General features: G+C 66.9%; 7 protein-coding genes across 7 annotated transcripts; 5 read left to right on the plus strand and 2 right to left on the minus strand.

The window, feature by feature from the left end:
• Positions 1-249: 249 nt before the first annotated feature.
• EMIHUDRAFT_205693 (hypothetical protein) lies at positions 250-1,558 on the plus strand (the record flags this gene model as incomplete). Its single annotated transcript, XM_005778958.1, has 2 exons — positions 250-918; positions 1,082-1,558. 2 exons carry the CDS (start codon positions 250-252, stop codon positions 1,556-1,558), a joined length of 1,146 nt encoding a protein of 381 aa, XP_005779015.1.
• A 737-nt stretch (positions 1,559-2,295) lies between these two features.
• On the plus strand, positions 2,296-4,758 carry EMIHUDRAFT_205694 (hypothetical protein; the record flags this gene model as incomplete). The annotated part of the gene is made up of 8 exons (XM_005778959.1): positions 2,296-2,334; positions 2,406-2,489; positions 2,537-2,677; positions 2,750-2,839; positions 2,908-2,932; positions 3,084-3,181; positions 3,251-3,356; positions 3,449-4,758. The coding sequence occupies 8 exons, from the start codon at positions 2,296-2,298 to the stop codon at positions 4,756-4,758; spliced, it is 1,893 nt and encodes a 630-aa protein (XP_005779016.1).
• Positions 4,759-4,940: 182 nt separating this feature from the next.
• EMIHUDRAFT_57302 (peptidyl-tRNA hydrolase) lies at positions 4,941-5,264 on the plus strand (the record flags this gene model as incomplete). The annotated part of the gene is made up of 1 exon (XM_005778960.1): positions 4,941-5,264. A coding segment is annotated over one exon (324 nt), but the record flags the coding sequence as incomplete, so codon positions are not given.
• Positions 5,265-11,821: 6,557 nt separating this feature from the next.
• EMIHUDRAFT_421367 (hypothetical protein) lies at positions 11,822-12,871 on the plus strand. Its single transcript, XM_005778961.1, has 3 exons — positions 11,822-11,885; positions 11,971-12,117; positions 12,256-12,871. The coding sequence occupies exons 1-3, from the start codon at positions 11,827-11,829 to the stop codon at positions 12,758-12,760; spliced, it is 711 nt and encodes a 236-aa protein (XP_005779018.1). The 5' UTR covers positions 11,822-11,826; the 3' UTR covers positions 12,761-12,871.
• A 4,025-nt stretch (positions 12,872-16,896) lies between these two features.
• Positions 16,897-17,163, minus strand: EMIHUDRAFT_58318 (hypothetical protein; the record flags this gene model as incomplete). Its single annotated transcript, XM_005778962.1, has 1 exon — positions 16,897-17,163. A coding segment is annotated over one exon (267 nt), but the record flags the coding sequence as incomplete, so codon positions are not given.
• Positions 17,164-19,462: 2,299 nt separating this feature from the next.
• On the plus strand, positions 19,463-24,124 carry EMIHUDRAFT_435115 (hypothetical protein). Its single transcript, XM_005778963.1, has 5 exons — positions 19,463-20,101; positions 20,174-20,270; positions 20,579-20,625; positions 20,696-21,249; positions 24,054-24,124. Exons 1-4 carry the CDS (start codon positions 19,480-19,482, stop codon positions 21,154-21,156), a joined length of 1,227 nt encoding a protein of 408 aa, XP_005779020.1. The 5' UTR covers positions 19,463-19,479; the 3' UTR covers positions 21,157-21,249; positions 24,054-24,124.
• On the minus strand, positions 24,085-25,986 carry EMIHUDRAFT_435118 (retinol dehydrogenase). The gene is made up of 4 exons (XM_005778964.1): positions 25,326-25,986; positions 25,027-25,251; positions 24,367-24,954; positions 24,085-24,142 (listed from the first exon to the last, which is right to left on the minus strand). Exons 1-3 carry the CDS (start codon positions 25,884-25,886, stop codon positions 24,469-24,471), a joined length of 1,272 nt encoding a protein of 423 aa, XP_005779021.1. The 5' UTR covers positions 25,887-25,986; the 3' UTR covers positions 24,085-24,142; positions 24,367-24,468.
• Positions 25,987-26,271: the final 285 nt, after the last annotated feature.

Raw genomic sequence — 26,271 nt, forward strand, 5'->3', positions numbered from 1 at the left:
GTGGCAGCGCAGCTCCGCCTCACGCCTCACCTGACCACGGCGCCGCCGGCGCCTGTTGATACATTGATAGGTCCAGGTGATAGCCCTGGATGAGCGAGCAATGCATACGCCTGGTCGGACCTCAGAATGATCGACCGACCGCGTCCCGGTGCTCTCTCTGCGGTCGGATGAAATTTTGTTCACGTTTTGTCGGAGTTTGACGCTGCCGCCGCGACTCCCGCCGCGAGGTCTCGCGGCCCGGGTGTTAATATGGGGCACCTGCTCGCCCTCTGGGCGTTCGCCACGGACCAGCCCGCGACCTTTGGGCGGCTCGCCAGCGCGTACGGCGTCTACTCGGCCGTCGTGCTCGCAGAGCCGCCAGGTGGAGGCGAGCGCGGCCTCTTCTGCACACGTGCTGTGGCGGCGGGCGAACCGCTGCTGGCGGTCCCGTGGCAGCTGTGCCTGGTCGACGAGGACGAGCCCGGCGACGATTCGCTGGAGAGCGTGTGGGAGCAGCAGTCCGACGCGGCCGCGCGTCCGGCGCGGGATGTGCGTCTCGCCGCTCAATTGCTGGCGCAGCTCGCCGGCGACGGCGGCGACGGCGGCGGAGACGCCGCGGAGCTGTCGCGCTTCTGGCGCGAGTGGAGCGCGATGCTCCCGCCGGCCGCTGCCTGCGCTCACCCGATGACTCTTCCCGACGCGCTGCTCGAGGAGCTGCAGCACGCGCCTCTCGCGGAGGCGGGCCGCCGGCAGCGCCGCCGTCTGCTGCGGCTGCTCGCCTCTGCGCCCGCCTCGAGCGACGGCCAGCGCGCCTGGGCGACGGCCATGTGTTCGAGCCGCCCGTTCCGGCTTCCGGCGCGGGCCGAGGGGCGAGGCGGCCGGACAGCCTTTGTGCCCTTTCTTGACATGGCCAACCACGCCGCTTCGCCGAACTGCGAGGTGCAGGGCGCGGGCGGCGCGCCGGGCGCCTTCGAGGCGGTGGCGCTGGTGGCGACGCGCAGCCTCGACGCGGGCGAGGAGGCGAGATATCGCCTGGAGCGGCGGCGCCGCCACGCCCGGAGGCGGAGCCTCCCCCTGAGCCGTCTCGGAGCTGCTCCTGCAGGCACTCATCTCGTACGGTGGCACCGCCACGCACGCCGCCCTCTTCTCCGGCTTCGGCTTTGCGCCCGCCGAGAGCCGCTCCGACCGGCTCGAGCCGTTGCCCGCCGGATTGGCGCCGCTCTCGGGCGCCGCGCTCAAGCGCACCCTGGCGGCGCGCCCACCGGAGGCGTCGCCGGCGCTGCTCGAGGCGGCGCTGCTCTCGCTGCCGCTCCGCCGCGGCCCCTCCGCCGGCGAGCCGAGCGAGCACGCCGCGGCGAGTGCGCTCCTCGCTTGGCTCGCGGACACGTCGAGCGACTTTGCGACGAGCGAGGCGCAGGACGAGGCGACGCTCGTCGGCATGGAGGGCGAGCCGGCCCACGACCCCAGGTTCGCCGCCGTCGTCCGGTATCGGCTGTCGAGGAAGCGGCTTTGCCGGCTCGTCGCCGAGGTGCTCGAGGCGCACAGGCGCGAGCACCTCCCCGCCGCGCAAAGACCGTGACTCTGGTGCTACTTCAGCACACCCGACGGTGGACTTTGCATACAAAAAAAGATATGTCAGACCCAGAGCCGGCACAGCCGCGCGCGCCGAATAAAAAACAAACTAACAAAGCCGTAAACAGGCGGAGCTGCCTGTCCCGGAGGAGGGCGACAGCGGCGACGCGGCAGCCAAGGGCGGCAGCGGCGGTGATGGCGGCGAGGAGGCGCGGGGCCTGGCGAGCATTGCGTGTATGCGATGATCGGCGAGTTGGTGCTTCATGTTTGATGGGTCACTGACAGGCGAGGCCAGCAGTTCGTTTGATGCTGAGGTGTCGAGAGGATGAGTTGTGGGTGGGTCTCTGACAGGCGCGCTTCTTGGCCAACACCGCGTACTGCTACCGGCTGTGCGAGGGGTTCGTCGCGGAGACGCTTCAGGCGCTAGAGAGGGAGAGGAGAGAGGCGAGGAGGAGTCGCTATGGTAGAGGAGAGAGGGGAGGAGGAGTCGCTACGGTAGAGGAGAGAGGCTCGTGCAATCTCGTGCAATCTCACATGCAATCTCGTGCAATCTCGTGCAATCTCTGCCCGGGATGTGGAGCTCACCTCCCGAGCGCAGTTCCGGCGCTGCTGACCCAAGGCCAAGGGCGGCACGATCTCGGGGCCTTCCCTTTGACCCTCAGGAGCTCCCCTCCAGGCTCTGCTGGCCAAGGCCAAGGGCGGCAAGGCGATCGCCAATGCCGCTCCTTCTGCGCGCGCGTGTAAATGACTGATTCTGGGGACCGCGACTCAATAACTTGCAGAGTGGCAGCCGGTCCTGCCGACGATTCTTCTCCAGTCGGCGATCGGTCATTGCTCATTGCCAATGATTTCAGGCGACCGTTGATGCCGCCTCTGCGGGTGGCGCGCTCCTGCAGGCGTACCAGGAGGCCGGGCAGGAGCGGCGGCAGGTCGTGCCGGTGTTTGCGATCAGTGCGAGAATAATGGTGAATGCGTGGATGAATAGGAGTGGCAGCAGGTCGTGCTTGTGCTTCGCTCCTCGGCCGCGGGTGCGGACGGAGTCGCTCTGAACCGCCCCTTGGCGGCGCGCGGGAACCGGCAGCTGGCGGAGCTGCTGCTGCGGCAGACGGGAGAGGCGGAGGCGCTGGTCGGCCCGCTGCTCGCCATATCTCCCCATATCTCCCCATATCTCCCCATATCTCCCCATATCTCCCCATAGGCGCTAGCCGGCCCGCTGCTCGCCGCATTCGGCGACGATTTGTGCGCGTACTTGGGAGGGCCGTCGGGGCAGGAGGAGGACGGGCTGCTAGTGCGTAGCGACGGGTCGCTAGAGGCGCCGTTACTAGTTGTCAAGCGCCGCACTCCTTACCAATCCAGGTCCACGGCGACGGGTCGCTCGAGGGTGCAGTCGAGGTGAGTGTCGCCCGGGACGCGCATCTTCACAGGCGGAGAGCGTGCGGCCATCGAGGCCGTCGCCGCCGGCCGCGCCTGACCGCTCGCGTCCCGTGAGGTCTTCTCGGCTTGTTAAGCGATCAGTGCATGCTAGTTTATAGGCCGCGCCTCGCCGCTCGCGTTCCGCTGGTTCCTCGGCCGCCACACAGGCCTGACCACCGACGAGGGCGTGTGGCGGGCCGTCGCGTGCGCGCGGCCGGTTGCGCTTAAGCAGTGCCTCCGTTTGCTGCCGGATCGATAAAGTCAGGTACAGGTTGCGCTGAAGCAGTGCCTCGGCCTGCCCAAGCCGCTGTGGCACGAGGTGATGGAGCTGTGCGGCGGCGAGTGCGCCACGCTGAGCCGGCTCGAGACTCCTTCTGGCGCGATGACCTGCCGTGAACGGCGCCTCTTCACGCGTGGCAGCTATGAGTAGGCTCGAGATCCTCAAGCGGGACGACCTGCCGAGCGAGGACGACTGACGCCTGAGGCAGCGCCACGAGCCTCCCGCTGAGACCCGAGTCGACGGCAGTAGAGGCGGAAGTGTCGCTGGGAACCGCCGCGGCCTGTGGCGACGTTGCGGTGCACGTCGTCCCAGACCTGCCCGTGCCACTCGCAAACCGCTCGTGCGCTCACGGCTCGAGCTCGAGCTGCATCCGCGGGGCATGCTGCACGCCAAGCGGCAACGGGTGGAACAGCCTCAATTTGTGCAGGGCGGGCGAGAGTGCGTGCCTAGGAAAGCCTTTGAATCTCGCTGCCTCGGCCAACTCGCCCGTCGCCTCGCTCACGCGCGAGACGAACGAATACCTGCTGGCCGCGCACTTCAAGGAGCGGCTGGCTGCGTGCAGCGTCGCACCGGAGCGCGCCGATCTGGTTCTCGTCCCGTACCTCGTGGGCGAGCTGAAAGCGCTCCGGAGTTTGGGCGCGGCGACTGTCGATGGCAGCTACGACGCCCGCATCCGGTCACACCTCGCCCAAACAGCGGCTTGGCGCCGGTGCGGCGGGTGCGACCACGTGCTCGTTCTCTCCCACGACGTCGTCTTCCTGCGGAGGAGGAGCTTCGCCACGGGCTTTGGATTCCGGCCTGGCGACGGATTTTGGAGCAACGTGACGATGCTATCGATCTGTGCAGACCCGCGTGTGCCGCAATCGTTTGGCGTCCCGTACCCTAGCTTTGTGCACGCCTCGGGCCCTGAGGACATGGCGGCGTGGTCGCGCTTTGTCCTTGGCAGGCAGCGGCATAGACGGCTGATGCTAGTGTCCGGCCGCCACGGCACGATAGGCAGGGACCACGGCCGCTCGCGGATCATGCATGGCTGCCAGCACGACGAGAGCTGCCACTTGCACTCGTGTGATGGCAAGCACGCGTGCGAGCCTCAGAAGGTCGCGGCGCTCTACCTTGACTCCGTGTTTTGCCTCCAACCGCCGGGTGACGCCGTGTGCCGGCGCGGCGTGTGGGACGCGCTGCTCAGCGGCTGCATCCCCGTCACTTTCCCTGCGATGGGCGCGGGGATGATGCCTGGCGCCTCCCTTACACGGATCTACCCGTGGTTCCTGCCCCCGGGGACGCCCGCACTCGTCGAGGCCGACGACTACCGCGACGCTGCCGAGAAGGTCCGCTCCATGCCAGACGCCGAGATGCGCGAGCGCCAGCACGCAATCGCCGAGCTCCTCCCTCGCCTCGCGTACGCCACCTCCTTCGCCGCCGGCGAGGACGCCGTGGCAACCGCGCTTCGATCGGCGCGGGAGCGGGTTCGTGCCTTGAGAGCGAGACGAGAAAACCGCGGCTCGTTTCTTTAGAATTGGAGCACTTGGATTGATTGTTTTCTTCTCGCACCTCAACCTCTCATGAACGCGAACTGGCGATGTTCCGCGAGCTCCTCCGGCGCCTGATCGACGTGTTCTCGCGCTCGCTCTTCCGGATCATGCCGCCTTCGCCGCTCTTCCGGGCAGCAGGCTGCAGCGACGACCCGCCACGTCTACTCCTCGTCGGCCTGGGTAATCCCGGCCGGCAGTACGAGAGCACGCGGCACAACGTCGGCCGACTTGCGCTGGAAGAAATCTGCGTGGCGGCCGGCATTGCGCCGTTCGAAAAGCACGCCACAGCTGACGTCGCCGTCGGCACGCTCGGTTCGGTGCGGGTGGCGGCGGTGGTGCCCCGCTCGTACATGAATGTCTGCGGCGGCGCAGTCAGCGCATTGGCACGCGATCTGCGCCTGCCCGCTGCGTCGGTGCTCGTGCTGCACGACGATCTTGATCTCGCTCCCGGCAAAGTGAAGCTCAAGTTGGGCGGCTCCGCCGGAGGCGCACGCATGCACCACCTCCTCGGGACCGCGAGCCCCGACCTCACTGCTGACCTTGCTGATAGGTCACAACGGGGTCAAGTCGTGCGCCGCCGCTCTGGGCGGCGACGGCTTCTGGAGGCTCAGGCTGGGGATCGGGAGGCCGCCGAGGCGCGAGGACGTCGCAGACTTCGTGCTCGAGCGCCTCTCCGCCGCCGAACGCTCGGAGCTCCGCCTCGAGCGAATCGCACGCGCCGCGCCTCTCCTCTCCGGCTCACCCGACGTTGGGCTGACCGCCGCTACGGCGTCCTCCTTTATAAACGCGCTCACGCGGCCCGAGCCCGCTGGACAAGCCCCCGTGCCGGAGCGCGTGGCCAGCGGAGGCAAGCGGCTGAGCCGTGACGATGCTGCGCCGACCGCCGCCGCCGCAGCAGCAGCGCCGGGAGGGCCAAAAAGGCTACGGTCAGGCGACGGCGGCGCTTGCAGCGACCGCCCTGGCGAGGTGGACGAGGGGCCGAGCTGACGGAGCCCTCTCGGCGCCAGTGACGAACCGACGGACGCCTGGAATGGGATTTGGTGTTTGTGTTACACAAAGGTCAACGATTTGTAATAAATAAATAAAACGGACACCTCTACTGTGAGATGGGCAAAAAGGAACAGGTCCCCACCCGTGCGGTCTTTGTGCAGGGTTCTTGTTGTGGGTGTGGTCGGCGTACGGCGAATAGCCGCGGGGGGTCGTCCTCTCAGTCTCACGATTGGGGACACTAGGCGCGACTAGCACTAGGTGTCTAGCTCCGTCTTCCACATGGTCCCTCGCGCCTCGGGTCCCTGGCTCCCTGCTGCTCCTAATCTCTTCGTAACATCCTCCTGCTGATCTCCGCAAAGAGTCCTGCTCACCTTCCCTCGTCTCGCCCTGCGCGTCTGCTCCAACTCTCCCCGTCGTCTGTGCCCTGCGTCGTCTGGCGACGGGTCCGCCATAGTCGGTTGAGGTCGCCGCCCTCGAAAGAGTGCTGAAACCTGAAAGTGTTTTTTAAGACGTCTGATCTCTGAGGTATGATACTATCATTTAGTATGTGGATGTGCGCACAAGTCTTCATACACCATACTTCAAGTGCGCGAGTGTGAACAAGAGTGAAAAGTATTACGCCACCACATGCACATGCACTTCAGGAGGCCGTGATGCAATGCGGCTATGGCGACGAGCTCTTCCAGCCGTGGAATAGCGGCAAGATACGGCAGAAGGACTTGCCGGAGAACGGGAGAAGGTGGTGGCTCTATGACTTTGGACCTTTGCGAGAGGTGGCGAGCGGAGCAAGAGCGGTGTAGGCGCGTCCACGCTGCGCAGCGGCTCCCCCGCGACCGCAGCCCCTCTCGTAGCCGCAGCCGTAGCCGCAGCCCCAACTCGCCGCTCTTCTAGTGTTGGGTAGTGACCAGGGGTGAGGGGAGGGATTGAAGATCCCTCACACCAAGATCGTGCAGGGCGGGGACACATGTCCCCTAAATCCCATCTCGTCTCGCGCCGCCGTCACCACCGAGCACGGCCATCTCATACGTTCAAGCGGCGCCAGCCAGCGGCTCGGCCGCGCATCCTTCACACACTTCGCCACGACCAACCTGAGCGGGCCCGGTGTCGAGCCATGGTGCGAGCTGCATGTGAGGGGCGGCTGTGGCCACAGCAGGTCGACCAGATGGACCTCAAAGCTTGCCGTCGGCGTGCTGTCGTGGCGAGAGCGCGAGACCGCTGCAGAGGATCCGAGTGAAGTGGCGAGCCAGAGGCTACCTGGGTCACCAAGTGGTAGCCCTTGCCCATTCTGATCAGGGCTGTGCTTTGGTGGGGTTGTGTTCTCCAGCTCTCGCGGTGGGTGCCGGTCGCGGGGGGCGCCGGGGGGGGGCGCTAACAGACCTCTTGCGCCCGCCTAGCCAACAAAATGGTGTATCATCTTGATGCATGCAAAATTCTACATTAGAGGAGGCAGGAACCGGAGCCAGATGGCCGAAGGGGTGAACTGCTCAAGGACCTCCCATTGTCCTTGGCCTTGCCTACTCAGCAACATGCATCACTATGCACTTAAAATGCAATTACTATGCATTACAATGCAACGTATGCGGGAATGTGCATATAAATGCAATTGAATGCAGTGATCAGTAAGGGGGGAGTTTGTTGTTGCCTGACGCAAGCGCATCCGGCTCCCAGTCGTCAGGCGCGGAATCCCACCCGTCACCAGGGCGGTCCTCCTCCTCCTTAGAGACCACGTCCCCAGTTGGCTGCTTGGTTAGAGCCTTCTTCGTCTTAGTCGGCCGGTGTTGCGCCGGTGAGCTGCGCGCTTCCCGGATGTCGGCTGAACCAAACCTTTGAGAAATTGCAAATCGCAAAAGATATGCAGTCATGCCCCGAATGCATCGAATGATGCACTGTTATGCAATCACGCACAAAATGCATCGAATGCAGAATGCAACGAAATGCAATCACGCGCAAAATGCATCGAATGCATATGCAACGAAATGCAATCACGCGCAAAATGCATCGAATGCATATGCAACGAAATGCAATCACGCGCAAAATGCATCGAATGTTGCAATGCAGTTGTAATGCAGGAGATGCAAGCGAATGCAAAAATGCACTGCATGGGCAAAAACCACACGCATTCTTGGGCAAGAACTACACTTATTCCCGTATCACTAGCTCCGAGTTAGAGGGGGCGTCCTTGCAGTTAAGGGGAAACCTGGTACGCGGGGCTAACCCTCGGAGAGTATTCTTTAGCTCCGAGTAGAGGGGGCGTTCCGCAGCTAGGGGGACCCACAGCGCGAGGGGAAAATTCCGCCGCTGGGGGAAACCCGGAGCGCAGAACCAACCCTCGGAGACCCGTGTTATGGCCCTGCGACCGCGCACCCCCCCACGGTCGAGGAAGAGGGTGCGTTCTGCAGTTAAGGGGTACCCCGGTACACGGAACCATCCCTCGGAGACGTGTTATGGCCCTGCGACCGCGCACCCCCGGGGCTAGGGCTCTCTTGCCCGCAACCCGATGCCAATCATCCGGCCCGCTGGGTGCGCTTCTCAGCTCCCCGGCCCTGGATGTGAGGTTCCGACTGCACTCCAAGTGCTCCAAGAACGCCTTGTCCGGCAGGTGCGTCATGCTTCGGGCAGCACCGCGTGCCCGTCGGTGACGACGACCTGCCAGCCGCCCACGTCAACGTCTTGGGGCAAGGCGTAGGGGTGGGCGTCGAGCGTCGAGGCGGGCACCATCGTGCACTTTGACAGTAGAGACGCATTCACAGACCTCCTCCATCTTTGTTCACACTAAGTTAGTGTGCGGAAGTGAGTGCCTCCGCACCGGCCGGCCGAGAGGGGAGTGGTCCGGCGGGTCACTCATAGTGCCCTTCGCCGGCCGGGACGGAGGCGGGCTCGGCACAGCTAACTGCTACTACGCGCACTAAGTTATCAAGAAGAAAATATAATCACGTCGGCGTCGATCAAGCTTCCTGGACGTGAGAGAGGCGCATCGCGGCGCGGAGAGGGCCGGGGAGGGGGGACTGAGCTGCGTATTGGTAGGGGCGACCACAGCTGTGTCATCCACACATTATTATGCTAACCTCGGTGCCAACACCGCCCGACAACGAGAGCAGCATGCTGCTCTCGGCTCTCGCTGTGGACCGACCCCAACCGTGGTCGGGCGATGCTGTGTCGTAAACCATGGCATTTTATGTCATTCGCCGTCGCAGCCTCCGTTGCAGCCTGCTGCTCTCCGGGCCTACACCGCCGACGCCGCCCTCCGGCTACTTCTGCCCGTCACAACCAACAGAACCGCCGTCCTCGCCTCCCGAGCTGCCACCGCCCTCTCCGTCTCAGCCACCACCCCCTCCTTCACCGTTGCCACCTCCGCCTCCGCCGCCTCCGTCCCCGCCGCCCTACCCGCCTCCCTACCCGCCGCCCCGACCATCTGGGTGAGCGGTACGGCCCTCCTCTCCGCCTTCAGCGACGCGCCTTGGCCGGCGGACAGGCTCACCACCGCGGCCTCGGCTCTGCTCGTCGCTGGCGCCTGCGTCCTGCTAGCTCATCCACGCCCGCCGGAAGTTCGCCCGCGCTTTCTGCCAGTCCCGTGCCTAGTGTCGCGAGAGGGAAAAAAGAAAGAAAGAAAGAAAAACAGACAACCCAAGGGAGGGGTGGGAGGACGGCACGCCGCCACCACAGGGATTTTAAGGAGAGGAGTGTGGTGCTAGCCGTCGCCCACCCTAACCCTTGGGCGTCTGCCTCTTTCTATCTCCCTTCGCAGTCCCTCGCCGATTCTCGCTGCAACCTTCATGCCACCTCGCGGTCGTCCCACTCCAATCGTTCTCCCTCCACTGTCGCTTCCTCCTCTGTCGCGTCGCTCTCCTCTGCCTCGTCCTGCGACGCCGCCGCCGCCTGCCGATCCCCCCCATCCCTTGCTCTGCGAGAGGGAGTTGCAAAGAAAGAAAGAAAACAGACAACCCAAGGGAGGGATGGGAGGACGGCACGCCGCCACCACACAGGGATTTTAAGGAGAGGAGTGTGGTGCTAGCCGTCGCCCACCCTTGGGCGTCCGCCTCTTCCTATCTCTCTTCGCAGTCTCTCTCCGATTCTCGCTTCAACCTTCGTGCCACCTCGCGGTCGCCCCCTTCTCGTCGTTCTCTAAAGAAAGAAAACAGACCTCTCAAGTCGTTCTGTTAATTCTGCAATTCTTTTTTCGCGCGCCGACTTTTGTGGAGATCAAGGATGCTCGTCGTTTACCTGCTGCTCCTCCCGCTCGCAAGCGGCCTGTCGGCAGGAGCCTGCGACTGCGTCGGCGGCGAAAATTTCAACGTCAGCGGCTGGAACGGGGCCGCGGCCGCCGGCGCCGATGCCGCGCTAGCTGGTAGCATCTCTGCCGCCGTCCTCCCGGGCGCATGCCTAAACGCCACCTTCGCCGAGTGTGACGACCCCTCCTCTGCCATCAACGGTGCACCCGAGTGCGAGCCCGCGGTTCTCGACGACTTCGTGGCCAGCATCAGCTCCGGCAGCATCGAGAACTGCAGCGGCTCGCTTTTCATGTTCGAGTGGCTGTCAGCTCTCGCGCAGCAGTGCCAATCGACGGGCGCGTTCATCTCGTCGCAGGGAATGCGGCGGATATTGTGTTCGCCCACGACACCCTTCTTCGATCTCGACGCGCTGGACACTGCCGCCGGCATCTTTCTCATTGGCACCAGCTACAAGTTGCCCATTGACGCTTGGCAGGGCTTCTACGCGGCGGACATAGCGGGCTGGCAGTGGGTGTCCATGCTCCCAAAGGACTATGAGGACCTCGGCTTTACCAAGGGTGAGGCGTACGGGGCGTACGAGGGAGCGCAAGGCACGGTCGATAAATACGGCGAGCCGGGCGAATACGCGTGGCCCGGTTTGGACGATATTCTCGGTCCAACGATTATAACGCCGCAGATCGTGCTGCAGCGCCTGATTGACGTGCGCTCTCCAGAGTACTTTGAGGTTGAGTACCTCGTCACGCTCTCCTGGGAGGACCAGCGCATCTTCAGCGAGTGCAACGGGACCGTCAAGTCGACGGAGGCCAAAGACCCGGGCCGCAAGGTGGACACGTGCGACATCTACTGGCGGCCGGAGCTGCAGCTTCCGAACGCGCTGGATGGAGAGGTGTGAGGCTGCACGCCGCTCTCCCCTCTACCCCCTACCTCGAATCGCACCAAGGTTGAACCGTCTCACGATTGACTCCCGCCCCCCCCCGCCCCCCGCCCCCCTCTCTCGCGCTGGCCACTCCTCGCCCCCTTTAGGTAACGCTCGTGGAGGACAGCGGTCTCACGACCGTCGTCGGTGCGGACTGGGACTCCGAGTCCACAGAACGCGTGGCGCCGCCGCGCTCCTTGGCTCTCCTCTCATACCGCCAGCGGGCCAAGTTCATGGCCGTCATCGACGAGCGTGAGCTTCCGTATGACTCGCACACGCTCGACTTTGTGATGGTGCCGCGGCGGAGCTCGTCTCAATCAGTCATCAGGTAATGGCCACTTACTGACGGCCAATGCAACAGGCGATGCCGGACGTGCTCGCCTCCGAGGCGTGCTTCCAGGTCGGCGGCCCTCGCGACACGGTCCTCGTCGACTTGCCCGCCTCGCAGCTCGGGTCGAGCTGGGGGCGGACGGGCGACCCAGTCAAGGCGCGGTGTGTGAAAGATGTTGTGCATCGGGCACGCACGCGCAGCACACTCGGGCGAGGGACTGCAGCACACTCCACGCCGCGGGGCTAGCACGCACACACCACAAGACAGCCGCGAGGACTACATGCGATCGACACCCCCCGGATCGGTCGAAGGTGTGGAGGGGCGACGACCTCCAGGTCCGCAAGTCGGTTGGGGTGGGCAATCCGATCTGGGACATTGTCGACTTCACGGCGGAGGTGGTCGTAATGCCGACAACGCTCGGGAGCGTGGCGGCGATGACTACCTCCGACTGGGCGACTGCGAACAACCCCTCCTTCCAGTACCGCACCCTCCTCGAGGCGCAGGGGTTCGACTTTGATCAGCAAGACAGCGACCCGACGAGATCCACATGCGCCCTCCGCCTCTCCATCACCATCGACCGGCGGATGAACTACCACATGTGGAACTTCATGATCATGCAGTTTGTCCTCGTCCTGCTCGGCATGTGCGCGCGGAGCCCACGCGGCCGCCGCTGGCGGCGACTCCGCGCCCTCTCCTCCCGACGCCCTCCCCGTGCCCTCCCCTCGCAGGTGCACGTTTGCGGTGGACCCGTGCGCCATCGACGCCCGGCTCGGCCTCGCCTTCACGATGGTGCTCGCGATCAACGTGTTCCAGATCCTGCTCGTCGAGAACCTGCCCGAGATGGGGGACCTCAGCAGGCTGCAGTGGTTCACCATGTGTGCTCCAGCGCTCCGCCCCGTTGCGACCCGGCCCCCGCCTCGCTTCTGTGACTCCCCTCCCTCCACATTTTCCCTCCTGTCCTCTCCCTGTCCCCCCCTCCCTCCCCGCCCAACCCCCCCCCCCCCTTTAAACAGCATGAACACGATCGTGCTCGGGCTGATGGCCGTCGAGTCAGTCGTCGTCTGCAACTGCTCCATCGAGTACAACGCGCTGCTAGACACGCAGCGCCGCCTCAAGCAGTACGTCAACGACGCCGACGCCATACTTTGCGCGGTCCGCCTGCAGCGAGCCGCCCGCAGGAGGCAGCTGCGCCGAGCCTCCTCCTCCTCCTCCTCCTCCTCCTCCTCCTCCTCATCGGCGGCGGCGGCGGAGGGCGACGTCGAGGCGGGCGCGGAGCCCTCCCTCGTCCGCCGCACCAGGGCGGCCATCGAGAGGGCGGAGGCGGACGAGGAGAATCCGAGCCGTGTGACACTGTACGTGCTGAAGCGCAAGCTAGAGCGCCTCCGGATGCGCTGCGTCGCGGGGATCGCCGTCTGGGGCGACCTGGTCTCGGCGGTCCTCATCTTCCCGGTCCTGCTCGCCCTCGCCACCGGGCTCTCTCTGGGAGGCGTGCTCGACAACTTGAGGTCCGAGGCGTGAGACAATCGCCGCGTAGTTGCCCGCCCAGCATGCACACTCTCCCGCCTCTTTTATATTATTATAGCCACCCTTCGCCACTTTGTGTAGACTGCCTATAGATTTCTGTACAGTCTATCCTATTACCTATACCTCGGAGCAAATAAATGCTGATGGATCTAGATACAAGATAATTTTGATGTTTTTTTGTCCGTGTTGCTCCCAGCGCCCTCGCCCGCGCTCCCTGCGGCCATGGCCGATGATACTAGTATGAGAGGTCATCTGGCTACCGCGAGCGCGACTCAACTCGCCGACGTCGTCCGATGATTGTGCCTCAAAGTCAGCCTTCGGAGGCTATCGTGGGGTCGAGCCGGCAGTAGCCGTGACATGTGGTTCCACCACCCCTCGCAGGCTTTGCCTCTGACCGCCACCGTTCCCAGGCTGCCTAATGGGATGGAAAGGAAGGCTCGGCGAGCGTATAGAAGCGTGCTCGACCTCGTCGTGGCAACCTGCACGGCAGCGCTGGTAGGCGCGATGAGCGTCGTGCCACCTGACCCGAGACGGGTCGCAGGCGTCGTACCGAGCGCGTCGAGACCGTGTCCTGATGCGCTCTGCACGGGCGAGTCACGTCGGCGTCAAAGGAGCGACTTGTGACCTGTCAGAGCTTGATCTCCGATCTCAGCGACGTCGAATCGCCTTCGGTGGCGACAGCTAGGATGCATCTCCTCCTTCGTTTTTTGCGCGATGGCGACTGGCCCTGGGAAGCTGGCGGTGCACGCGGACGGACCTTGTGTGTGCACGGAACGCTTAAAAAGTGGGTGCTCTACGTCACTTTTTTTGAGTAGATAGTGCCGAGCGTGACAGCGTTTTTCGCAGTTTTTGGTAGGTTTTCCAGGCGAGACTTTTTGCAACTAGTCCAAAAAGTCAAATGGATCTAACACGTAGTTTGATCTAACACGTAGTTCCCGCCGGAACGCCCACGGTCAGCAGGGCTCGCCCGCGCTCTCGACCGTCTGCGCTTGCAAGCACGCCACCGACACCTGGCTGAGCGGGACGACGACGGTGTTCGCCTGCGGAGGGCTCAGGCTGCCCTGCCCCTCCTGCCCCCCTTCGGGGCTCGTGTCCAGAAGGGAGAAGTCGTCCTCGTCACCGATGCTCGCCTCCCATTCGGAGAAGGTCACGCTGCGGCAGCCGCTCTTTTCAGGGTACGTCCTGTTGGCTGCCACCGACACGGACGCGGAACGTCGCACGGCGCGCCAGGCCTTGGCCACCTGCGCAATGCACGACCACGGCGTCGTTGCCGGCGGCGGCTTGAGAGAGAGCGGGCCGCAGCAGCCCGAGTCGCGCCGCGAGCGCGATTCCTCCAGCGTGCATCCCGCTGTCCGGCGCTCTGGAGCCTCCTCCGCGAGCAGGAAGAGCGAGCCGCAGCTCTGGTACGACAGTCGGGCGACGGTCTCTTCGAAGAGACGCAACTTGGTCTCGACCGCCGCCTCGTCTAGCGGAGGGGTTCGACCCGTCGGTTCGTGTCCTCCCGCGTCAACCACTCGCCAGCGAGCGGCTCCTGGTGCGCCGCCTGTCGGTCGACACCCTCGCCCCTGCGCTTTCCTCGCCGACGTGACAGTCGCGGCCGGCGCCGCGGTGGGCTGCACGGTGGGCCGGCGCGAAGCACGGAATGGGGCGTCTAGTGCTCCACGCACCGTCGGGTGCGTGGGCGGTAAGGAGGAGCCGCGCGGCGCGCGCGGCCTTGGTGACTGACAAAAGTTGATCAGGAATGGACTACAACACTTCGGCGACCGTCGGCGCGCCGATACGCCCGAAATAGCGATGCAATCGCAATAGCTCCCAAATAGCAAATATATCCGCGCTCTCGGCGCGTATAGCCGCGCGCCGCGTAATCACGTAAAAGCAATCGAGTTGCTTTTACGTGACGTAATATCTCGGAGTTGGAAAGTGTGAATGCGCACCCGCGCATTCGGTCATGAAGAGGCACGCCCCTCGCTGGGCGTCACACTAGCGTCATCGTGCCGAAGGCAGAGATGCGCACAGGACCAGCGCGTGCTCCGAGCCGCACGCCGAGGCGAGGCCGACGGCGCAGCGCTGTGGAGAGGAAGACGCCTCGCCGCTTTCCGCCGCTGGCGTCACCGGCGTCAGGTTGATCGGCTTGATGCGCACGCTGGCCGCGCCGTCGAGCGCCACCGCCCACCGGCCGCTCGGCGAGTCGAAGGCTTGCAGCCTCCCGACGGCGCCGTTGAGGTCGGCGCGGACCTGCAGCCCGCAGAGCGTCACGCGCCGGCCGGGCCGAAGGACGGGACCCTCGTCCGGCTCGTCCGCCTCGCCGCCCTCCTCGCCGCCCGCGCCCGCCGCCGCGTCTCCCGGGAGCTCGAGGCGCGACCACTCAATGAAACGGCGCCGCACAGTGCCGGCCACCGACGCCAGAGAAGACAGCGTCCAGAGCCACACCTCTCCGTCGGCCGTGACGGCGGTCGCGATGGAGCCGCCGAGCGAGATCGAGCGCACCGCCCTCCCTCTCAGCGGCTGCAGAGGCGCCGGGTCGCGCCGCACGCCCCCAAGGACATGCGGCGGCGCCTCGAGCAGCAGGTTGGCGAGCGATCCGCCCCAGAGGAGCACGCACCCGTCGGCGTCGATGGCCGCGTTTGCGTCGTTTGTCGCGGCCACCTGCACGAGGCCGGCGAGGAGCGGTGGTGAGGTGCAGGGGGCGGGTGCCGGGAAGCGCAAGAGCGGGAGAGGCGAGGGGTACGAGCAAGAGGCGAGGGCGGGGAGCGCGAGGGCGGGAGCAAGAGGCGAGGGCGGGAGCAAGAGGCGAGGTCGGAGCCGTAGCGAGGGCGCAGCCGAGCCTGCACAATCCGCTCGAGCCCTTGAACGGGGTGGGGCGGCGCCTGGGGAGTGTCGGACACGTCGCCCCATTGCCAGACGCGGCCGCCTCCCTTTCCGGCGGAGAGGAGGGCGAGGGTGTGGTACGGGCCGCACGCGAGCCTGACAGCGCAGGGCGGCACCCCCGGCACCGGCTTCGGCCTCCACGCGCCCTCCTCCTCGCCGACCCGAACCTCAAACTCCTCCGACCCGCCCCCACCCCACCCGCCCGCCCCGCCCACCGGGCCGCACTGCCCTCGGTCGTTCCTCCCGAAGAGGCGAACGCACCCGTCGTCCATAACGAAGCCCGCGTGCCCCGAACCGCAAGCCATGCCGACCAGCCTGCGCGCGCCCGCCGCGCACGCCTCGGCCGCCGCCGCGCACGGCGTGGGGCGGAGCAGCAGCGAGTCGCCGTCTTCCGACCGGGTGGCCCGCTCGTCGCCGGCAGGCACGCCGCAGCGTCCGTTCCGATTGAAGCCGCAGCTGAGCACGGAGCCGCCGACCAGCCGGACGAGCGTGAAGGCGTAGCCGCACTCCGCCGCCGCGGCAGGAGCGGGCAGCGCCACCCTCTCCGGCACAGTGCGCGAGCGCCGGTCTCCCAGCCCGAGCATGCCAAACGCGTTCGCGCCCCACGCCCACGCCTCTCCGGCGGGCGTCAGCGCCCAGACGTGGTGGCCGCCGCACGAGACGGAGCTGAGCGCGCACGCGGGACCGGCCACCGGGCGCGGGATGCGGTCGTCGGGCCAGCAGCACTCGCCGTCGGCGATGCCCTGTCCGAGCTGGCCAAAGGACGGCTCGGGCGGCGGCGTCGGCACGCCCCAGCTCTGCGGGCCGGCGTTGCTGCCCACAGACACGGCGCGCAGAGACGCGAGCAGCACCGCACGCGGGCTGTGCCGGTGCTGCCTCAGCCAGTCAGCGAGCGGGCCCGCGTCGGCCCACGCGCCGAAGCGCCCCGACGCCGCCGCCCCCCACCGGTGCGGCGCAGAGGCCGCGGCGCGCCAGGCGCGGCTCACGCCTGCGCACGACCACAGGTCCGAAGGCGTTAGGAAGGAGAGGACGAGGTCGAGCGAGTCGGCCGAGAGCACTGCTGTGTCCTCGTCGTCGCTGGCGCCGCCGACCGCGTCTTTGCTAGTGCCGACTGCTTCATCGCTGGCGCCGCCGACTGCGCCCTCGCTCGCGACGGGTGTCGGCCGGCGCACAGCCTCGCCCAGCGCCGCGACGCAGGCGGTGTGGCCGCGCGCCGCGGCGAGCTCCCCGGCCGTCTCGCCAAAGTCGTTACGCAGCGCCGGATCTGCGCCGCGCCGGCAGAGGAGCTCGACGACGGCTGCATGCCCGTGCATGGCCGCGCCCATAAGCGGCGTCCGGCCGCCAGCGCTGGTGAGGTTGGGCCTCGCTCCCGCGTCGAGCAGCGCCTCGCACACCACGGCGTGGCCAAAGATGGCGGCGCCTCGCAGCGCCGAATGCGACCCGGAGTCCGGAGGGTTGGCCGAGGCGCCCGCGCCCAGGAGCGAAGAGACGAGCGCGACGTGCCCCTCCTTGGACGCGAGGATCAGGGCACTCCACCCGTCCGCAGAGCGCTCCTCGGGGTCCGCGCCCTCCGCCAGCAGCGCAGCCACTCGCGCGCCATCGCCGCCCTCCGCGGCATGCAGCAGCGGGTGAGGAGCAGGGAGCGGGAAGAGGCGGCGGCCGTCCGACATGAAACACACCGCGGGCGTGTATTTGGAGCTCCCTCGCACAGAGGCGCGCGCTGGCACTAACACAGGTACACGGGACTGGCGCGCTGGCACTAACGCGGGTACACGAAAAGAAAAACGACGTGATGCACAGGTTTCACTCCTCTCAGACCACGTTGGACGAGAAGAGGGGGTGCACCGTCGTCGACGGCGGCGGCTGCTCCGGAGTACGGGCCGGCCCTTCTCCACCACCGCCAAAGTACTTGCGTCGGAGCCTGCATAGGAGGGGAGGTCGGGAGGTAAGGCTCTCGACTACACTGGCGCGCGTATCGACAGTGGCGGGCCGTGTCTCCTGGCCGCCAGCGGCGTGTCGCGCGAGTCGGCCCTAGAACGTCCTGCAGAGGGGCGCTGCTGCTGCCCGACCGCGGCGGCAGTTCGCTCCGCCGAGAGAGCGGAGACGGGAGAGGCTGGGCGGGCGGCGGGGCTCGTCGAACGCGTCGAGCCGGCGGCCTCAAACGGGACGTAGGCGGCCGGAAAGAAGGTGCTGCTCTCCCCTGTGGCAAAGTGGAGGCCCGGAGCGGGCAGCAGGCTCTCGCCGGTGGAGGGAGGGGTGAGGCCGCTGCGCCGGCGGCAGCAGACGCAAGCGGCCTGGACGAGGAACCCAGCGGCGGCGAAAGCGAGTCCTGCGGTGGCTGGCGGAAGGCACTTGCCCGCGCCGCAGCTGGTGCCAGCGTCTGCGTGGAAATGAAAGGCCTGCTCGGGCGAGAGGCCCGCGTCGAGGAAGTGGTTGGTGGCGAAGGCGACGCAAGCGCCGCCCAGCAACGCCGAGGCGGACGCCTCCACGAGGCGGGCGAGGCGCCCTCGCTCGGGCTGCAGGCGGCAGCAGGCACAGGGACTCGGCGACTCCTCCTGCCAGACGTGGATGACGAGGGCGAGGATCGCCGCGAGCGCAGCTGCGCCCGCAACGGCGCCAAACATGACAGGATCGGCAGCGCCAGGCGCGACGACGCAGAGAGTGATGGCAACAGTGGTGGCGGCGGCAAACGCGGAGGCCAAGACGAAGCTGAGGACGGAGCAAGCAGCCACAATGGCGAGCGCCACGGCGCCACACGCGCATGCGACGCCCACGCCCGCCAGCGGTGAGAGGCTTCCAGAGGCAATGACGGTGGCGTGGAGTGCGTAATAGGATGTGTAGCCCGCGACGACGCCGGCAGCGACGGCGAGAGCGGCACTAAAGAACTTGGTTCCAGCAAAGGCGAGGATGACGCCGAAGATGGCGACGAGAACGGCGAGCGCGTCGACAAGCGGAGGCGGGAGGTCAAAGACGGAGGTAGAAGAAGGCGCGCTCGGTGGTGAGGAGGGCGGCCAGCCGAGAGCGTCCAGCGGCGTAGAAGCGTCCGTCATCGAAACCGACCTGAAATGCAGCGTCAGGGTCGGAGAGGCCGCGAAGCAGGGCGGGCGTGACGCGATGGCAAGGGACCCGGGGTTCGAATTCTTTTTCATTTCATACAAAACAAAGAGTTCTTTTCGCACGAATTTTATTTAGAAATTAAAATGAACTCGGGTTAATTAGAAACAGCCCATCATCCTTGCCACCACCGGCACGCAAACAAAAAACAAACTCTTATGTCCACAGGCGGCGTAAGCCATCTGCTCCATCCCTCACTGGTATGTTCATTGGGGGGGGTCATAACAAACACGGTACAGGATCGAGGTGCACGCTGCCGAAGCAGTGTCGTCCCCCCTCTCCCCGACGGCGATGGCGGTGTGACCGATCGAGCTACAAGAGGAGCTTGTTCAGCAGGATCCGGGATAGTCTGACGCACTGCCTCACTGGGTCTGAGATCATCGAGACGCTTCCCATCACCGTCTCGGATTCATGTGGGATCGAACCACTCCGGGATGGGCAAGCCCATCGTTCTCATTGAGAGCTGTGCCTACCATCTTGTTAATTGTCAAAATTCCTGTTGTGCAGGACGAGGGGAGATATTCTTACCTTCTTGCCCCCCTCCGAGACTGGAGACAGTCACACCCCAGTATCAGACCAGGGGGAGTGCCCCCCGCCCCCGCTTGCCTTGCCTCTCTTACTTGGAATTCTTTTATCTCCACACGGTACCTGTGTCGAACCTGTGTGCTGTGAGAGGGAGTGCTGCCTGAATTCTTTTATCTCGGTTTTGGCCAAAGCCTTGCTCTTGGACAATGCACAGCCCTCGCGCTGCGAACAACGAGCCCTCGTCGAGCACGGACATCGAGCGGCCGGCGCTCTCAATATCACCGCCCGCCGGGGGTCCCTCGCCTGCGCCGTGCGCCTGCGCACCGTGCTCCGCCCCACGCTGCCAGTCCGCGCCGCTTCCGCTCGTCATCGTGGTGATCATCGCTCTCAACTACATCCCCTACGTCCTCTGGACGCTCGAGAGGCGGCGGCACCTCGCGCTGACCATCACGCTCGTCGTCATATTCCACGCGCTGCTCGGGCTCGTCGTCTGCGCGTGGGCGTACACTTGCGGCACGGACCCGGGCGTGCCGCCGTCGCAGTGGCAGCGCCGGATGGCGGCGCTCGCAAAGGCGCGGCCGGGCTCGAGCGAGCTCAAGGTCTGCCGCCGGTCGGGCCTGTACAAGCCGCCGCGCTCGCACTTTTGCAGCGTGACGCGGCGGCTGACGCTCAACATGGACCACTACTGCCCGTGGGTGGCGAACACGGTGGGGCACTACAACCGCAAGTTCTTCCTCCTCTTCCTGCTCTACACCTGCCTCCTCCTCGCCTACGTCCTCCTCTCGATTGCGCCGCAGCTGCCAGACCTCTTCGACTGGGCCCTCGACGGCACAACTGGGCGGGCGGGCGGACATCGGTCCGGGGGTCACGTCCACGACGCGTCCGTGGCGCGGCGAGTAGGCGACGGGCGGTGGGTGGGCGGTGTGGCGTACGCCGTGGTGCTTGGCGTGATGCTTGCTGTGGACGTGCTGCTCCTCCTCCTCCTCGGCCCCTTCATGCGCGCGCCCGCCTAGTGCCGAGAGATGGCTTGCCATCCAAGCACCATGGCATGCCCGCGAGTCCCCCCGTACATTCTCCTACCCGCCGAGAGAATGGCGGGACGCGCCAAGAGATGCCGAGAGATGCCGAGAGAGAGAGGAGAGATGCCGAGAGAGAGAGAGAGAGAGAGAGAGAGAGAGAGAGAGAGAGAGAGAGAGAGAGAGAGAGAGAGAGAGTGAGAGAAAGAGAGAGATGCGCCGTGGTGCAAGGGGTCGCTGCGCTGCAGGGTGGCTGGAGCCGCCACCCCTTGACCTCCCGCCCCCGTAGGTGCCTGCACTGGAAGATGGCGATGCGCAACCAGACGACCATCGACGGCGACCCCGACTCCGCAGCAAGACGCCGCCGGACGACTCAGTGCATGACTGGGTGGTTCCTTGTCATCAGGCGACAAGCTGCCGCAGTACGACATCGGCCTCTCGGCCAACCTCGAGCAGATCCTCGGCCGCCGCAGGCTGCACTGGTTCTGCCCGTGCTATTGCGACGGCCCCGTCGGGGACGGAGTGCACTGGCCGACGAAGACGGGCGGGGCAGCTCTCGTGCCGCTCGGTGGCAGCGGCACTCCCCTCCGCACGTCTGCCGCCGCCAGCCCCCGCCAGGCCTGCGCCGGCGGCTGCGCGCCCGCCGCCGCCTCGTCCGCCTCCGCCTCCACCGCCGCGGGCAGCCGACCAGCCTCGCCCAGGGCCTCGCCTGCCCGCGCGAGCGGCGGCGCCGGCCCGTCCAGCCAGCCCGCCGCGCCTTACCGCGCCGTGCCGGCGCTGGTCTACTCGGCCCCAGCGGCGAGCCCGGAGGCGGCGGGCGCGCCGGTGCAGGTGTCGGCGGCGGCGGTCTCGCACCCCGCGCGGTAGTGAGAGGCCGCGGCGAGGAGCTGAAATGCGGCATGCGACCGGCCCCGATGTGGTGTGTCGAGAGCCGGAGCGCGCCTTTTTGCTAGTCCGCGCACAGGTCATGCAAAACGGGCCCTGAGTGTCACCGAAACACGTACACCGGCACATTGTCGGCCGATGCGCGGCTCGCCGCCCACCCCAGGCGGTCCCTAGGTGTTATATAGCATAAACACCGTCCGTGCAGGGCTCCTAGGCCATCACTGGGTCCACAGTGGACGGACACACAGCCTCAGCCGGCCCGGCGGGCTCCCGACCAGAGCCCGTCCGGAGGCCACAAACGGACACTCTACCGACCTTTACACCCCTAGACAACCCACTCCGACTAGCATACGGTGTCGGCCCGACCGCCCTGCGGCCCCAGCTACCAGCTGGCGCCGCTCGGCCCGGCTGGAGGCGACTGGGGCGCCCAAAATTGCGGAGCCGGCGACGTCCTCCGGCCAGCAGCCGGATCGGGCGTCCGACCCGCCCCCTCGGCGACCCGAGATGGTCTCCCCGACCCCCGAGGCTTGGCGCACCGCGCGAGGGGGGCAGCCCAGCCACCCTGCACCGCCCAGGCCGCCCTCTGCGAGCCCAGGCGCGCCGTAGAGAGTGCCGACGCGATGTCGACGATTTTGGCCTGCGAGACGGGGGCGAGGAGCGGTGTGAGGGCGCCATGTGCCCGGGCGACGGGCTAAGGGGCCGCTACACGGGCCGCAGAGCTCACCAGCGCCGGCACGGTGGCGCTGGTAGCGATGGTGTTGCTTCGGCCGCCTTTGGCAGTACCTGACCGAGGGCTGACTCACGACGGCGACGGGGCTGCGAGCCGGGTGGCGGGGTGCGGGGAGGAAGGAGGGGACGCGCCGCGAGAGGGGGGGAGGGGTGCTCTCACGTCTGGCTGGCCCGCCCCGGCCCCCACGGGGTCGGGATGGTCGATGCTGCTGCTCTAGGCGGTCGTTCCGGGTCGCCAGACCGGTCCTGCGGCGGAGTCGGAGTGTGAGGGGCAGGGGCACGGCCGTGCGGCGGAGGGGACGCGCATCGCGCAGCTCGCAGCAGCCCGAGAGGGCCTGAGCCCGGCCAGGGAGTTACCCACCGCTCGGGCCAAAGAGACAGCGTCGCTGGAGGTGCGCCCCGCGGCCATTTTGTACGCCCGATGCACGCCTGACCCGGGAGGGGGAGGGGTGGTCAGAGAGACGCGGCGGGCCGGGGAGAGAGGGGACGCGCGCGCCTTCGAATACTCACTCGTGGCGCCGGCCGGCTCGCAGGGGCCGCCAGCGCCGCTACGGAGGCGCTGCCCGCCGAGAAGGTGCTCGGGAGGGGCGCTGGTCACTCCTTGGCGGCGCCTGCGGCCGGAGGGACGTGGGCTTCGGCGTGGCGAGCAGCGCGGGCGAGAGAGGGACGGCGCGCGGCTCCCAAACGAGCCGCACGGGCTTCGTCTGGGCCGCCGAGGCCACCTCCTTGGTCGCGGCGGCGGGCGTGAAGGCGAGGTGGGCCGAGGCAAGCGTTGAACGTGCCGCCTTGCGCCCCTGAGAGGGACGCGTGCGTGGGGTGCCACGGGCGGGGGGGGAGAGGTGAGAGGAGAGCGGTGGTCACCCCCACGAGGGGTGCGCGGACGCCGTCTGCCCCCCCCAGCCGGCCACTGATGCCGTGGGGGCGGCACGATCGAAAGCGGTGGTCGGGCGGGCCGTCTGAGTCGCCTGAGCGGTGCTCTGCCGGCCGGCGGACGCGCCCGAGGGTGGCCCGAGAGGGCTCAAATGACGGAGCCGCTCCCCGGCCGTCCCGGGCGCCTGTCACGCGGGCCGATGGCCCAGCCGTCCTGTGCGTGACTGGAGCGAAGGGGGGGGAGCTCAGGAGGGCGACGGGGCAGGGAAGGGGGCGGTGATGCGGTGCGGCGGGGTCTAATCGGCGGTGTGGAGAGAGGAGGTGCCAAAAGGCGACTATAAAGAGGCGTCTACGGGTGGTATGGTGCGCCACGACGGCGGGAGAGCTCTCTCCCGCCGCCCCGCGGGCCTCCCCGAGGGGCCTTGCAGCCCTACGCGCTCAGGCGCCGCTGTCGCGGGCAGAAACGCAGCCGGGAAGGTGTCTCGGGCGCCATCTAGAGGGAGCCGACCCGGTCGCGTAGGGGAGGCAAGCGCGAGCGGGTGGAGGGCAGTCTCGACCCGCCTACGGCGTTGTCGTGTTGGAGGGTGTGTGGGCGACCTTGCATTGAGTCAGAAGCGTCGCCGCGCGCCGCCATCGCCCGCCGTTAGATTCTTGCCGGTGAGCGCACGACGCAGCACACCTATCGTCAGAGGGGGGGAGGGTGAAGCGCGAGCGTTTCGTCGACCTAGGAGCCGCGGCAAGCGGCATGTAGCCCACTCATAGCCCCGACCCAGGCCTCGTAGCTTCAGATCGCGCGCGCAGGGTCGAGATAGCCGTCACGAGACCTAAACTCGAAAATAAAATGGTGAGTTCGCCGACTCGAGAACGGTGGCTTTTATCAAACCATGCTGCGGGGTTACAAAAGCGCGTACCCATTTTTGCACCTTCCGCATCAATAGAGGCCCAGCCACCACTGAACGGTGGTGGACGGCTGTCGCGGAGCCCGACAGCCGCGACAGCGGCGGCCGGGCCAAGGAGGCGGCCGAATGGGTGCTGCTCGTCGAGCCAGCGGCTGCCGCTGGCGACGAGGGGGGTCCGGACCCGCGTCTGGGGGCGGGTGGTGCACCGGCTCGATGCCGGGCGAGCGCAGCGCCCTCCAGTCGGAGCGGCTCGGGCGAGCGAGGCGGTGGCTCTATGGGCGTTTAGAGGGGCGCCCATCGCTTCTCGCAACTCCGCAACGCTGACTTTGGCACATCGACGATACACCCTCGAATAAATCTCAGATTTATTTTGCATGACCTGCATACGTGTCGGGAGACGTGGAGTCCCGCCTTTGTGCCTTCGTTTTAGATTAGCCGACCTGCGGTTCTCTCGAGTCTCGTGCGGATTCGTTTGATCCGTTTGTGTACTCGACTTTGTACTCGACTCGTCTTCATCGGCATTGCGTTGCGGTGGCAGTGTGCCAGTGGCGCCGCAGAAGTTCTGAAGTTGCGGCAGATGCGTGGCTTGGGCTAGACCATATGAGTCATGAGCATGACGCATGAGAGACCAAGCTGCCGACACCGCGGCACGCCGCGCCCTCGGGGCCGCCCTCAGCCACCACGCCGCCACGACCGCCGGAGTCGTCCGCACGCAAGCAGCGGTCCGCATCTGGGGGGCTTAGGCCCCAAACCGGAGAGATCCGCGCTTTTTCGCGGCTAGCGCCGTCTCTCCTCGTCAGTCCACGCCGAAGCCCTTGGACGCGAGGAGCTCCTCGGTGAAGGACCACAGGCCGCGCTGGAGCGTGACGTTCCGCGCGTGGCCGTCGAGCGTGGAGGCGGGCCACTCGCGGGCCACTGGAACAAAGTACTTTCCGTGCGCGCCGGCGTGGCCGAGCATCGGCCCGGCGAGCGCCGCGTACGCCACGGAGAGGCCGCCGACCTCTTCCGGCCAGTAGAACGCGAGAAGCGCCCGCTCGACCGCGTCGAAGAGCGGCGAGAGCGGCGCGGCGCGCGAAGAGGCGGCGGCCTTGGACCAGCGCAGCAGCTCGCCCTGCACGGCCCCAGGGTTGACGGCGTTGGCGGAGACGCCCTTGGCGTGCAATCTCGCGTCCAGCTCCTGCGAGAAGAGCAGGTTGGCGAGCTTGCTCTGCGCGTACCACGCCTGAGGGCTGTACATCGCCGCGTCGTTGATCGCGTCCAGCTCGAGCAGGACGCCGCCGGCCTGTTCACGGCCACAGCTGTGAGGAGGCGCCGCTCACCGCCTCTGCCGCTCGCGCGCGGGAGCGCCGCCGGCCGGCTTGGGCCACTCGTGCGCGAGCGAGGAGACAGCGACGCACGAGGAGGGCGCCGAGGCGACGAGCAGCCCCTGCAGCTCGCGCGCAATCAGAAAGTGTGCCACGTGGTTGACGCCGAACTGCCACTCGATCCCCTCCTCCGTGAGCATGTGCGGGGGGAACATGACGCCCGCGTTGAGGACGAGCGCGTGGAGGCCTCCGAGCGCCTGCAGCTTGGGCCGCACCTGCGAAGACTCCGAGAAGGTTCTCAGGAGGTTCCTGCAAGAGGCCTCTCAGCGGCTCGAAGCTCGGGCCGCACCGCCTCGCAGAAGCGCTTCACCGACGCGAGCGACGAGAGCTCGAGCGGGAGGCAGTCGACGCTGGCCCTCGGACCGGCGGCGGCCTTGATGCCCGCCACCGCGCCGGCGCACTTTGCCTCGCTGCGCGCACTCACGATGAGCTGCGCGTTGGCGCGGGCGAGCACGCGGGCGGTGCCGCGGCCGAGCCCGACGTTGGCGCCGGTGATCAGCACCACCTTGCTAGAGAGGTCGGGCAGGCTCGCCTCGTCGAAGCCGCGCGGGATGCCGAGGTGCAGCAAGGGCGTGGTGCCGGAGACTGGAGAGAGGCGCGAGAGGTACCCCCAGCCGGCGGCGAGCGCGGCGATGGCGAGGCCGGTCGCCGCCCCGCACGCCTTGCGCTGCGGACCGCTCTTGGCCGCTGGTGCCGACGCAGAGCCGGAAACGTTGGGGCGTGCCGGTCGGTGCTGCCGCCAGAGCGCCTCGAGCTCTGAGCGGGTCGCCTTGCTGGACGGGAGTGCAACGTCCATCCGGAGCAGCTCCTGCCGGATCTCTTTGGCGGTGCCAGGCGGCTCGTCGGACATGCTTGGCGATGATTGCTTTTTGAGTCGTCGCTGCTGGTCCAGAGGCCGGCAGCGGCTGAACGCTCGGTCGACTCTGGGGTTGATTGCTTCGAGCCGAGAGCGAACACACGGCGAAGCCCGGGCGGCCAGCGTGCAAGGCGCTACGCGGGTACCCGCGTACGGGTACAAGAATTCTTTGACGGCGCTCTAAAGTCCCCCCCCCCCCCCCCCCCCGGGGAGGGGGGCCCCTTTTCTTCGGGGCGAGGGGAAGGGGGCCCCCCCCCCCGCGAAAGGAAGGGCGGGGGCCCCCTTCAACGCAGGCGCGGCGGTCCCACTCGGAAAAAGGGAAGGGAGCCTGCCCTGCGTAAAACGTGGGGCTCCCGAAAACCTTAACCGAACTCCCCCT

This window comes from Emiliania huxleyi (assembly GCF_000372725.1).
Source record: "Emiliania huxleyi CCMP1516 unplaced genomic scaffold EMIHUscaffold_24, whole genome shotgun sequence".
NCBI classification, from domain to species: Eukaryota; Haptophyta; order Isochrysidales; family Noelaerhabdaceae; genus Emiliania; species Emiliania huxleyi.

Excerpts from the sequence above, each read along its gene's own strand:
- EMIHUDRAFT_421367 (XM_005778961.1), top strand. The coding sequence starts at position 11,827 with ATGAACTACCACATGTGGAACTTCATGATCATGCAGTTTGTCCTCGTC. Across the intron at positions 11,886-11,970 it reads GTCCTCGTCCTGCTCGGCAT|GTGCACGTTTGCGGTGGACC; the intron begins GTGCGCGCGGAG and ends CTCCCCTCGCAG. Across the intron at positions 12,118-12,255 it reads AGGCTGCAGTGGTTCACCAT|CATGAACACGATCGTGCTCG; the intron begins GTGTGCTCCAGC and ends CCCTTTAAACAG.
- EMIHUDRAFT_435118 (XM_005778964.1), bottom strand. The coding sequence starts at position 25,886 with ATGTCCGACGAGCCGCCTGGCACCGCCAAAGAGATCCGGCAGGAGCTG. Across the intron at positions 25,252-25,325 it reads TGAAGCGCTTCTGCGAGGCG|GTGCGGCCCAAGCTGCAGGC; the intron begins GTGCGGCCCGAG and ends GAGTCTTCGCAG. Across the intron at positions 24,955-25,026 it reads CGCACGAGTGGCCCAAGCCG|GCCGGCGGCGTCCTGCTCGA; the intron begins GCCGGCGGCGCT and ends GGCCGTGAACAG.
- EMIHUDRAFT_435115 (XM_005778963.1), top strand. The coding sequence starts at position 19,480 with ATGCACAGCCCTCGCGCTGCGAACAACGAGCCCTCGTCGAGCACGGAC. Across the intron at positions 20,102-20,173 it reads CTTCGACTGGGCCCTCGACG|GCGACGGGCGGTGGGTGGGC; the intron begins GCACAACTGGGC and ends CGCGGCGAGTAG. Across the intron at positions 20,626-20,695 it reads CAACCAGACGACCATCGACG|GCGACAAGCTGCCGCAGTAC; the intron begins GCGACCCCGACT and ends CCTTGTCATCAG.